The sequence below is a fragment of the Solanum stenotomum genome, chromosome 4 (genome assembly GCF_019186545.1).
Source record: "Solanum stenotomum isolate F172 chromosome 4, ASM1918654v1, whole genome shotgun sequence".
NCBI lineage: Eukaryota > Viridiplantae > Streptophyta > Magnoliopsida > Solanales > Solanaceae > Solanum > Solanum stenotomum.
In genome coordinates this window covers 31995041-32008392 of record NC_064285.1, presented here as the reverse complement: position 1 = coordinate 32008392, position 13352 = coordinate 31995041, and the positions used below count along the sequence as shown (strand labels likewise).

The 13352-nt window shown below is 35.9% G+C and overlaps 1 protein-coding gene across 1 annotated transcript in view; it reads right to left on the bottom strand.

Annotated features, from left to right (window-relative positions):
* Positions 1 to 327: 327 nt before the first annotated feature.
* The window catches only part of LOC125862655 (ABC transporter B family member 26, chloroplastic), a 32912-nt gene continuing 19887 nt past the window's right edge, over positions 328 to 13352 (bottom strand). Inside the window, exons 11-19 of the mRNA XM_049542776.1 lie at positions 7813 to 7886; positions 4889 to 4945; positions 2477 to 2551; positions 2036 to 2110; positions 1676 to 1957; positions 1535 to 1599; positions 1403 to 1463; positions 844 to 949; positions 328 to 741 (exon numbers count right to left, since the gene is read on the bottom strand). Coding sequence (XP_049398733.1) covers positions 869 to 949; positions 1403 to 1463; positions 1535 to 1599; positions 1676 to 1957; positions 2036 to 2110; positions 2477 to 2551; positions 4889 to 4945; positions 7813 to 7886 — 770 coding nt within the window. The 3' untranslated portion in view covers positions 328 to 741; positions 844 to 868. The remainder of the gene's footprint in view (positions 742 to 843; positions 950 to 1402; positions 1464 to 1534; positions 1600 to 1675; positions 1958 to 2035; positions 2111 to 2476; positions 2552 to 4888; positions 4946 to 7812; positions 7887 to 13352) is intronic.

The window sequence follows — 13352 nt, the reverse complement described above, 5'->3', positions numbered from 1 at the left end:
ATAAAATAATCAAAATAATAATCAACTAATTAGGAGAAAATCAAGGGGGAGATTTATCTTGTCAATTATAAATTACTGCATTTATGGAAAAGATATTTTGAGAGTAACGTGAGGGTGGGGTGTGGGTTGACATGTGATAAGTTAAAAAGTCCCTTAAAGGTGTAATTGATAATTACAAATTGATTCTCTCTCATTAATATTATTTCTCTCACCTATTAATCATATAACATTATATAATATATATTAGTTAATAATATATAATTAATTAATATATAAACTAAAACTAATCTCTTAACACTTGTAATTAAAATGTTATAAGTAGTAATTAAAAAAGATCTAAAAGTTGTAATATTAACCCTTAAATAAATAGATGTGATGTGATTTTTCCAAACAAACATGCTTCTCTATCATGACAAGAGCTTGGGTTTTCTTTCAATTTCAGCTCTAGTAGATTGAACCAGAATGACATGCTATCGAGACATTTACATGGATCAACAGTATCGGCTCTTTGTCGTAAAAGTCCCTGCAACCCTTTGGACATGTTGTACATCACTCAAACCCCTTGACTAAGTTATACATTAAGCATCATCAAAACTCAAATTGTTTATAGCTTTGGCCAGTGATGCAGCAAAATCTTTGAAGCTAACCTGCTCCCTTGAGAAAATTTGAGATGGTCCAACTGCAAGATCTGCAACTAATCCCATATTGTCTGTCCTCTTCATTCAGAAGGTTCTATCTAATCTAGTGCATATGCATTGCTAAATTTGCTGTGTGAAATAAAAGATACCAAGCCATCTCTAGTGTCCAATCAGGAACTTAGCAGGCCAAAGAATCGACCCAAACCTTTATGTCGGTCAACTGCAAGAATTCATGCCACAGCATCAGCCTGTCTTCTGGTTAATCGAGCATACAAGCCGTCATTGAGGAGAAGCTCTTTGTGGCTACCCATCTGAATGTAGCAAAAGTAAGATCATCCAAGTCAGAGATTACTAGATTGATTAAATCCAGAAGACATACTACATGACCGAAACTTAATTAAGCATTAGGCAGCTCTATTTTTTAGTATAAGATTAAGGTAGATATGAATAAGAATGTGAACCTCCAGGTTGCAAGGTTTCACACTTCAGTTTCAACTTGTTAGATACTAAATGGACAACTATAGACTAATAGCCCTTTTGTTTACAAGTACACAAACTTTGGCATCATAAAAAAATCCAGAGTAGACCACTCCGATGATGGTAAATGCACTGGTCTTATTGGTTGCTTAATGTGATGCTGCTATGTTAGAACTGCACAGGTTGAATCAGAGAGCATAGAACGGTCGAAACAAGAAAGGAGACTGAATGACTTTGTGATTATTAGCTGCTCTCCCTATGATATGTTTAAAAGCCATAATATCTACCTCAACAACTTTTCCGCTTTCCATCACAACTATTTTGTCAGCAGCTTGTATTGTCGAAAGCCTGTAGATAGCAGTTTACCAGTGTTGTAAAGCTAGTATTCGGTTCTGCTGAAAAGAACAAAGACAACTCACCGGTGTGCAATCACAATGACAGTTCTCTTTGAGTTCAGTTCTCTTCTGACAGCATGAAGCACACCCTATGGGGATTGAAAATGCATATTTAGTACGCAATTCAACAATCTCTATCAGTTAAACGACTTTTAGAAGATCTACTTTAATGTTGTGTTCACTCTCTGCATCTAGAGCACTAGTGGCTTCATCAAGTACTAAAATATCTGGATCCCTAAGAATGGCTCTAGCAATTGCGATACGCTGCTTCTGGCCTCCACTGAGCAAATCATTATCAACAATTGTGTGGTAGCCATTGGGTAGAGATGAAATGAAATCATGGGCAGCGGCCTCCTTGGCAGCCCATTCCACATCTTGTTGATTGACATCTCTACTACAGCCATATCTTATGTTTGAGCTGATATCCATGCGGAAAAGTCTAGGTTCCTGTTCAAAATATCTTAGTAACATGATATTATAAAGCCATACAAAACTCAAATTAGGATAATAGTATATGAGGCTAACCTGCCCCACATATCCAATTCTTTCCCTTAACCACTTGATGTTCAAATCTCTAATCGGGTAGCCATCAATACATATCTTCAAATCCAAAACAAGTAGTTAGGAAAAGAAGTTCTTTTTATTTGAGAAAGCAAGGTGGAACAAAAGGTCACTGCTTTTCTCAAGGCTTCTTAATAGTATGATCTAAGCATCTGCAAATTCCCCAAGAAGGGTCAATTTTGTATATTCATAAGAAGGGAATCTCAATGCACGAAGCATCACGAGTTCACACAGGGTACTGGGAAGAGTGTGTAAGGCAGCCTACCCTGACACAAGCATCAATGGCATTCCACTACTCAAACGGTCAAACCCATGACCTAAGTCAACTTTACCATTGAGGTCCCTTTTGTTTTATATTTTCATAATTCAACAATATACTATTATATCAAACATGACAAGAATTACCTGCCCACTTATTGGCTCATACAGCCGGAGGAGAAGGTTCACCAGAGTGCTTTTTCCACTACCACTTAGGCCAACCTAAACAACAGATGACATTCACTTCTCAGTCATGTTTCAAATTAATGAATAGAGAAATAAAAATATACACAATTCTATACCCATAAAAAATAGTAGGGAGAATATACACAAATCTATTTAATCTGAAGGCACACATATATTCGTTCTATTCTAATCCTATCCTTTACTTGTTTTTATTTGGTTCTGTGTATTCGATTGTGATCATATGGAGGAGCACTTTAGAGAGTAAGGAGTTTTAGGATAAGTAAAGTAGTACAAGTACATGCAGTACAAGTTTAGACATCATGGGAAGAGTGAAATTGAGGCAAGACAAGACAAGATTGCAGTGCCAAAAATGAAAATGAATTTAGATATCTAGACTCGTTTCAGAAGAATGGAATGATAGATGAAGATGTTAATGTAGAATTAAAACAAGATGTTTTAAACGGAGAAATGCTCTTGTAGTGTCATGTATTAGAATGGTGCCTACCAAAGTGAAAGGTATGTTCTACAGAAAAATTATTAGACCAACAATGTTATATGGTAGTTAATGTTGGACCATTAAAAAAAATTCAGTTTCAAAAACTGTTGGGCTGTTACAGTCAAATATATCTTAAAGTTACCAGTTTTTAAAAAAGTCCAATATATCCATGAGATGAGTGTTGACTAAGATCGATGTGTAGAGTCATAGGATTAGATAAAATTAAAAATGATCACCTTCACCGGAGTGTTCAAGTAGTACAAATTGACGATAAAATGAGAGAAGGTTGTTTAAGATTGTATGGTCATATCTTGTGTTGGCCTATAGCTGCACTAGTCTATATGTATGGTAAGTTAAGGTGTTAAGAAGAGATGAAGTAGAGTCTTCAAAGACCTACAATTTCTTGGAATCAATAAAGACTTAGCTAAAGATAAGGCACAATGGAAGAAAAAAATTGTAGAAGTGATATCTACTAGTTGGAAAATAGGTTTTAAGGCATTTTGACCAAGCTTCCGAAATTTGTTTATTTTGAAATGTGTATTTTGTTCAAAGTGCTTTTAAAAAAAGTACTTTGGAAGAGTAGCAGTTTATGTTTGGCTACTCAATTGGGAAAGTACTTTTGGCAATATTAGAGCAACAATTTGTGCTTAGCCCATGTTCCAGAAGTGCTTATGGGGAAACTACTTTTTATAGCTTCTGCTACTATTCAAAATCACTTATTTTTTTCCTAAAAGCTTAGTCAAACACCTCAACCTTTTAAAATAAGATGTTTTTGGGAAAAAAAACACTTTTGACTTTCCAGAAGCTTGTTTGGTCAAACAGGCTATTAATTTGGTTAGTACGTTGATTTTGAACCTATTTCTTTTCTATTGAGTATTTTGAACTTATCATAGATTTAAATGTCAGTAAAAATATGGAGATTTTTTAATATATTATTATTATTATTATCATTTATATATATTTAATTTACTTTTACTTTTTATTATATTTGGTATGATGATGATATGAGTTGAATTTAAATGGAAAAAAACATGATCAATGAGGATTCATAGAGGCGACCTCAACTTGTTTGAGATTAAGGACACAATTGTTGATGTTATTGTTGCTGAGGAAAGAAAATAAGGAATTTTTAGGGAGAAGAATTTGGCCCTGACTAATAAACTAACAAAAGGAAAATGAAATGCAACTCATCCGAATAAGACAAATTGGCATAGGCTATAGGTGGAGTTTACTAGAACATAGGTAGTAGTCTAAGTTCCTAAAAAAGGGAGTCTCTCACTTCCACTTAGCAATTCTCTGAGCTTGCTTTCCAGTCTATCTTCAAAAGTAGAGAAGGTTTTGTTGATGTAGGATAAACAAATTCATATGATGCATGCTTGAACTCGTTCCCAGACACGTAATTTGGACTAAGTAACCTGGAAGTTACTCTACAAACCGCAACCATTTTGTGTCACACCCTTGTGGCCATAATAGACAAATTACCTGCTTCTCGAGAAATTATAAAGGAACAAATTTAATCATGAGGATCATAGAGGGAAGCAATTCCACAATTCCAAAGGAAAGGGTAAAATGATAATACCTCTGTCTCTTTTTATGTGAAGGTGTTAGAGGAGACACAAAGTTTAAGAAACAAAGGCTTTTGAAACTTGTAGCCTTAAGCATGTCATAGTGTTTTGTGGCAATTCTCGTTAAAGCTAAATTATTTTTAAATATAGAGTTGTCTTTTTTTGGAGCAGATTAGAACAGAAAGTGTCACATGAGATGGGACAACGAGATTATGTCATTTGATCTTAGAAGTTGCATGCATAAATATGGAATCTAGCAGCTAGAATAAAATTCGGATATTCAGATTGGCAGCCCGAAATTAAAGAACTCACAAGTGCTACTACTTCACCGGGATGCACCACGAAGTTAATATGTTGAAGTACCGGCACCTGTTCCGTAGGAAAAGTGTAAGCTTTTCTAATTGTAGCCTCGAAATTCTGTATTCTACAATAACTAAAAAGAATATACATGAAATCAACGATAAAATGAAACTATAAAGATGTTGTTCACAATCAAAATATCAACAGTTTCATACTCAAAATTTTCAAGTGACCAAAGTATAGTCTGAGACAAGGAAATTGTGCATACAATTCTTAGACAAGGTAGGCAGTGGGCAACATAACTACCATATCTATGCACTGTAATTATTTAAGTTCATGTATGCATTCATGATGACAACCTATATAAGAACTGCTGGATGCAAAATCAATTTCAACAGGCTACAAAAGATGCTTTACAAGAAAGAAATGAATAAAGGAATGGGAACTCTAATTTTAACCAAAAACATGCAATTTATGGGTAGTCAAACATTTCCAATTCCAGTAAGCATGAAGTGACCAGCAGTGTAAGCCTTGCATAGCATCACTAATCTCTGAGAAAAAATGATGATGCCACTTCCTTTCGGGTAAATTGGTTTTTTGAGGTCCTTAACAAATTTGTTTTTAGTTTTACGTCCTATTTACCAGAGATCTTGCCTTTTACACATAAGAGATTTGAAAAAGGTCATTTTCTCCCATTCAATTTTGTAAATGGCCATAGGAGGCAAGTTGGTTTTTAAACAAAGGAATTAGGGAAATAATGAAGGAAAATACTGCAATGTTGTCAAAGGAAATTATTGCATTAATAATTCAGACACACATTTATAGCTTTAATTTCTAACTAAAACATAGAAAAATATGCTACTAACTTATCTACAAATATCAAATAACAAATAAAGAGGAAACTAACTCCTAAATTCAAGCCACATAGGACACTAATAAAAGCAACTTAAAATCCTAGAACCTGGTTGCGCGATAAACTGAATTCTGCAAAAAGTAATCTTTTAGAGATAATGCAGCTAGTTGTTTTATTTCTGCACTCTCTTGAGACATATTTTCAACACTCCTCCTTGGATCCTGAATTATAGATTGGAGTCTTGGCTGGAACTGACCTTGTGAATAAATTTGTCAGTTTATCTTTGGTCTAGTAGCTAGCTTTGATCCATGTATCCAAGTTGCAGCACTTGAATATGAACAAATTCTGGCTTCTGTTCATCTTCTTTAGGATAAAATGAAAAGTTTCTACCTCTCCTTTCAACTCATAAAATCTCCAGCTTAGTGGAATTAAAGATTCAACAATACTTGTCTCAGATAAGAATTTAAATCCTTTTTCCATCCACTAGCCAACACTCAAAAGATTTTTATCAATAGCAGGCATGTAAAAGACATCTGAAATTATTTTTGTACATGAACTTGGACTTTCTTATTTCCACAGACATGAACTCTTTAAAAAGATTTGTGACATATATCATGTGGTTTGTAAAACCACTTTCAATCAATCAAAAATTAGACTTCTTGGTTGAAAAACATGTTGCCACAAATAAGTGGTCATCTTTTTCTTCCTCATTGGTGACTTGGACATCTGCTTCATACTTTTGAGATTTGTTTTTGCAAATCACAGCTTTATGACCAAGCGGGTTGAAGCTTTGTCATTATGCATCTGGCCTCTTCAAACAATTAAATGGAGGATTACCTTTTTGCCATAGTGCTGACAAGGTGGGTAAATTTTTCCTTGCATTATTACCTTTGCTTTGAGTCTTGTGGTTGGCCTCCAAGGCTCCTTCAATAATACCACCTTGCCTAATTGCTCTTGTGCCTACAACGTATTTAGCAATTCTTAAGGTAATCCTGTACAGATCTTTTGTGATTTTCAAGGTAGTTATGGATACTTTGAATCTTTCAAGCACTGTAACAAGAATTTTTTCCAACAATTGTTGAATCTTTAAATTTTGTGTCAAGCAATGTTACCTTGTTAACAATGCCGAGAAGTCGGTTTGAGTACTCTTTAACGGTCTCAGATTACTTCATCTTTTGCAACTCAAACTCCCTTATTAAATTCAACACCCTTCATGCCTATTATTCTTTCATCTCCTGTGTATTCTTTCTTCAAATAATCCCAAAAAATATATGTTGATTTGAGAGTCATAACTCTTCTAAGAACTGTTGCAGACACCCCAGCAAACAGAGTTGCTTTCTCCTCTGATTTACTAATTTTCTTTTCCTTTTGGCTTTTGATCCGGGCCACCGTGAGATTATTGGGCAATGGAAGAACATCATAATCCTCTTTCACGGCCTCCCACAGTGCTAAGACCTCAAGATAAGTCTTCATTCTTACTGCCCAGAGTTGGTAATTCTCCCCCATCAAAAACAGGAGGAGCTATTTGGGAAAAACTATTTTTTGAATCCATCTCACTCACAGGTCCCTCAAGAAAATGGCTCTATAAAGTAGTGCAATGTTGTCAAAGGGAATTATTTTATTAACAACTCAGAGACATACATTTGTAGCTTTAATTTCTAACTACAACATAAAAAACTATGCTACTAACTTATTGGCAAGTTTCAAATAACAAAGAAAGAGGAAACTAACTCCTAAATTCAAGCCACGTAGGACTCTAATAACAATAATTTAAAATCCTAAAAGTTTAGTTACTGATAAATTGAATTTCGGCAAAAGAAATCTTTTAGAGATAATGCAGCTTAGCTATTTTATTTCTGCAATATCATGGGACACATTTTCAACAAGACCATTTCCCTCTTACTAGAGGCAAAGACAGAGAACATGAATATTTTCATCTTTTATCAGATAAAAAAGTTCTACTAATACACAGATGAAAATAAGAAAAGGTTTTAAGTGTTAGAGTGTATTTGAGTTTCGTCAAGAGGAATAGTTGTTCTCGGATAATGAGCGACAAGCTGAGAGATCAAAAAGATTAGTATACCTTAACTCTTGAAGGATAGTAGAAACTAATATTCACAAATTCAATGCGTCCTGCTAATCCTTCCAACTTGGCTCCTACAACAATCCACAAAGCAGGATGAAAATATGCAGCATTTGGGAAACATTCTTTTCAGAGTATGTGTTGCACAAATGGAGCTATTTCAGTTTATATAAGTTAACTTCATGCTGCACTTGAAGGGCAATTTACACTTCCGATCAAAAGTTTTTATTTAGGTATGTTAAACTGTCGGTAATAAGGTTTGGATGAAACTTTGCATCAAAGAGCAATTAACGTCCTTTATGAGCAGAAGTAAAGTGATTGTACACTCTATCCATCTATAGTTGAGAGCACTTGTTTTTATGAACCCCTAAACAATCTGTACCTCTATACCAAACCACTGCTTCCCCCTTCACCCCCATGATATACACATCGTCACCTTTGAAAAACATCTTCCATAAAAGTCATGTCTTAGAAAAGATGGACAAATTTCATAAAGCTTCTCTAAGAAACTTAAGCCTACAGAGGGAATTTATGGTATTTGTTAGGAGTTAGGACTTATCCCTCAAAAGTATTCTATTTGCAGCATTGGAAAACAATTTCCTATAACTGAAATACTGAAGCATAAAATCATTCTTTCAACATGATTGGACCCTCTGGAGAAAGCCAAAGGATGAATGCACTCCTACATTGGTGAGTCTATTTTGTGCCTAGTTTCAGTTTACATATACTTTGGGCATTAGAAGATTCAGATTGCCTGAGGGATATGCAGTGTACTAAGGGGTCGTTTGGTAGAAAAAAAAGTAATGCAGGGATTAGTAACGGAGGGATTAGTAATGCAGGGATTAGTAGTACATGATGTATTTTTTATCAAGTGTTTGGTTCATTGCTTCTGACCTCATTTTGTGTTTGGATTAAAACTCTACAAAAAGCTCTTTCCAATTATACCCTTGCATTATTATGAGATTTTCTATTTTATGTAATCGGTCAAGGTAGATAATTGTCGGACAATATTATATTTTTATGGCCTTCTAAGTAGCTAGGAGAAGAACAATTTTGTCATGTTTGCTATTTACTCACTAGAATTATTTGAGGGCAAACAATTGTTATCTTAATAAATTAATCACTTAAAAACGTCAACTTTCAATTTAGAATAGATAGACCATCTACTTTAAAATTGAAAAGGCGGTAAACAATAGTAAAATCAAATGACATCTACATTCACATATAAAAATTGCAAGTTGTAGTTTTAATATGTATGCAATTTATAAATTGTTCAAAATACAAACAGTTAGAAACCACATATAAACCAACAAATAATATATTCCATTAAGATCACAAACTTCAGGTGGTGATATATTTGCCTTTCAATTAGTAAATGTTAAACGACTCACATTTTAAATATTGTATTGATATGTATTGCAATTATTTATTAACAAGCAACTCTCTCTAAATAATAAAATTTGTAAGCTAATTTATTTAAATAAATTTACTAGTACAAATATAAAACATAAAATCAAGAAAATAAATAAAATGATTTTTTTTTTTGAGAAGGTAACAACTTGTATTCTATTCCAAAACAAAAACCAGAACCTGCCACAACAAATTACAGGTTCCTAATTACAATTGTGGAGAATACCACGAAGATCTTTAATCCTATAGCAAACTTTACAAGAAACCTAAAACATCTTTAACTGATTCTAGATCTACCATGTACTCCTGTTTACACCAAAAAAGAAACAAAACTAAGCAGTTCATCTTAATCTTCTGGATGGAATTGCTCTTGTTTTGGAAGCATCTGAGATTTCTTTCTTTCCACACTGACCACCAGATACAAGCTGGAATGATTTTCCATCTTTCTTTATGCCCGGTAATGCTTGCATAACTGCTCCATAACTTGAGTCTACGTAACTTTCCTAGGCATAACCCATTTCATGCCCTTCTGATTGATAAAGACATTCCACAAAATGTTGGTTATTCTACAGTGAAGGAAGAGATGGTTGACAGTCTCTACTTCTTCTTCACCACATAGATGGCACCTAGGACTCAGTTGAATATTTCTTTTCATAGATTTTCCTGGGTCAAAACTGCCTGCTTAGCAAGGAGCCAAGTAAAACAAGACACTTTGTAGGGGATTTTAGTTTTCCATATCAACTTCCATGGCCACCCATTCCTCTGACTGTTACAAGGATTAAGTTTTTTGTATGCTCTTCTAACACTGAAATTGTCCCGATTGTGATCCTGCCATCCCAAACTATCTTGTGCATCAATAGTTCGTTTAAACTGCCCCAAGACCTTGTAAAACTCCACCAACCTTTGGATCTCCCAGTCATTTAGAGGTCTTCTAAAGCTCATATTCCACCCTCGATTTGACCATATCTCTGCTACAGTGGCCCTTTGCTGCTGGTTTAGGGTGAAAATATCCGGGAACAAGGTTTTTAAAGATCCTTGTTCTAGCCATCTATCTTCCCAAAAAGAGGTTTTTCTACCATTCCCCAATTTAATACTGCAGTTTTATCTGAGCTTTGGCCAATGGTTTCTGATGGCTCTCCAATGGCTTGATCCGTAAGTGCTAGTGACCGTTTTAGTTATCCAGGGATCCTCCATTTCATATTTGGCCTGTATTACATCTTTCCACAGAGCTTGCTCACTGGAAGCAAATCTCCACAGCCACTTCATCATAAGGCACTGGTTTTAAATTATGTATCCCCATCCCCCCTGCCTAGTGTTTTGGACGGCGAGAGGCAACAAAAGGCGACAAGGGCCTGCCTCGCCACGCGGCGAGGCGAGCAGCGAGGCGCTCGCCTTTTTGAATTGAGGCGCCAATTAATACAAAAAATGTAAAATATTTAACTGCATATATAAATATCCAAAATCTCAATAACAATAACATTCATTAGCAATGTCCCTCTTTTTGTTAGCATCTCACGTCTAGTGTTATGAAAGGCGCTCGCCTTTCGCCTTTGGCGACAAGGCAAGGCGAGGCGAGGGGTCATCGCCTTTTTCCGGCGAGGCGAGGCGACTTCAGAAAGGCGTTTCATGGCGACGAAAAGGCGTAAGATGACATGGTGTGGTGATGCAATAGGCGTCGCCTTTTTATTTTTTTATTTTTTTTAAGGTCTGACTTAATAAATAAAAGCCAAAATTAGGGGTTTTTTTGCAAACTTGACCTTCGCAAGACGCTCCTCCTCTTCTCCTCCTATTTCGCGATTGCTGCTCCTTCGTGGAGACTTCTTCTTCGCGAATCGCAATCGCGACTACTGCTCCTTCTCAGGTACAAAATCTTATCTCTAGTTCTTCTCTTCTAGTTCTTATCTTCTTCTCTTCTAGTTCTTCTCTTCTTCTTCTCCACTCTCTAGTCTCTACTCTATTTTTTTTTTGTGGAACTACTCTATTTTATTTTTTTAGGGTGGAACTACTCTGTTTTTCAGTATTTAGAGTTTGAGACTATGCTTGGTTCTGTACTTCTGTGGTAGACTGTAGTGCTCTGCTCACTGGGCTGGAATCTGCCTATATTTTTAAAAAAAAATTGATCCTTCTTTAATTATTTTATACTAATTAATATAGTATTTATTTGTCCATAAATAGTGAATTCAATGACGTGAGATGCTAACAAAAAGAGGGACATTGCTAATGAATGTTATTGTTATTGAGATTTTGGATATTTATATATGCAATTAAATATTTTACATTTTTTGTATTAATTGGCGCCTCAATTCAAAAAGGTGAGCGCCTCACCGCGTGGCGAGGCAGGCCCTTGTCGCCTTTTGTTGCCTCTCGCCGTCCAAAACACTGCTCACGTCATTGAATTCACTATTTATGGACAAATAAATACTATATTAATTAGTATAAAACTAAATTAAGTAGGGAAGAAATAATTAAAGAAGGATCAAATTTATTTATTTTAAAATATAGGCAGATTCCAGCCCAGTGAGCAGAGCACTACAGTCTACCACAGAAGTACAGAACCAAGCATAGTCTCAAACTCTAAATACTGAAAAACAGAGTAGTTCCACCCAAAAAAAAAAAATAGAGTAGTTCCACCAAAAAAAAAAAATAGAGTAGAGCCTAGAGAGTAGAGAAGAAGAAAAGAAGAGAAGAAGATAAGAACTAGAAGAGAAGAAGAGAAGAACTAGAGATAAGATTTTGTACCTGAGAAGGAGCAGCAGTCGCGATTACGATTCGCGAAGAAGAAGTCTTCACGAAGGAGCAGCAATCGCGAAATAGGAGGAGAAGAGGAGGAGCGTCTTGCGAAGGTCAAGTTTGCAAAAAAAACCCAAAAAAACCCTAATTTTGGCTTTTATTTATTAAGTCAGACCTTAAAAAAATAAAATAAAATAAAAAGGCGACACCTATTATATCGCCACAGTACGTCATCTTACGCCTTTCCGTCGCCATGGCATGCCTTTCTGAAGTCCCCTCGCCTCGCCGGAAAAAGGCAATGACCCCTCGCCTCGCCTCGCCTTGTCGCCAAAGGCGAATGGCGAGCACCTTTCATAACACTGCCCCTGCCTGTTTACTCTCAATCAGAGTATCCCACTTTACCAAATGGAATTTCTTGGTTTCACTATTTCCTTCCCATAGGAAATTCCTCCTCAAAGCATCAAGTCTGTCAATAACACCATCAGGAATAGGGAAAAGTGACATCATATATGTAGGCATAGAGTCCAAAACACTATTGATGAGTGTTAATCTTCCTCCTAAAGAAAGGTATTGGCTCTTCCAATTCACCAACCTTTTTTCACATTTTTCAATCACCCCATTCCAAATGCCTATAGATTTGCTTTTGGCTCTGGCTCCCAAGGGCATCCCCAAGTATGTAGTTGGTAGATCTCATGTCCTTCCGCCCAAAATCCTAGCAAGAGAGGGTAAATCAGGGACTTCATTTACTGGATACAAGAAACTCTTGTTCCAATTGATGTGAAGCCCAGAGATAGCTTCAAAAAGAACGAAGATTACCCTTAAAATCTTGAGTTGGTTCTTGTTAGCATCACAGAAGACAGGAGTGTCATCTGCATATTGTAAGTGAGTAATCTCCAGATCAGCCCCCACTCTACTGGATACCCTAAAACCTCTCAGCCACGACTTTTCTTGAGCGATTTTCAACATATCTTTTAGCCCCTCCATAGCGATAATAAAAAGAAAGGGAGATAATGGATCTCCTTGTCTTAAACCTCTCTGTGAAGAGAAAAAACCTATAGGAGTGCCATTTATTAAAACTGAGAATTTCACAGTGCTGATGCGAAACATCATCCATCTTAACCATCTACCTCCAAAACCCCTTTTAGAAAGAGTCTCCAACAGGTACTTCCAATTGAGGTGGTCATAAGCTTTTTGAATGTCCAGCTTACATAGGATGCCCGGGGACCTGCTTCTAGTTCTAGCGTCAACACACTCATTTGCCATAAGAATGGCATCCATTATTTGTCTCCCTTTTATAAAGGCCAACTGTTGGGGGTCCACCAGTTTGTGCATAACCATTTTGATTCTCTCGGTGAGTATTTTGGAGATGATCTTGTACACGCTACCAATTAGGCTAATGG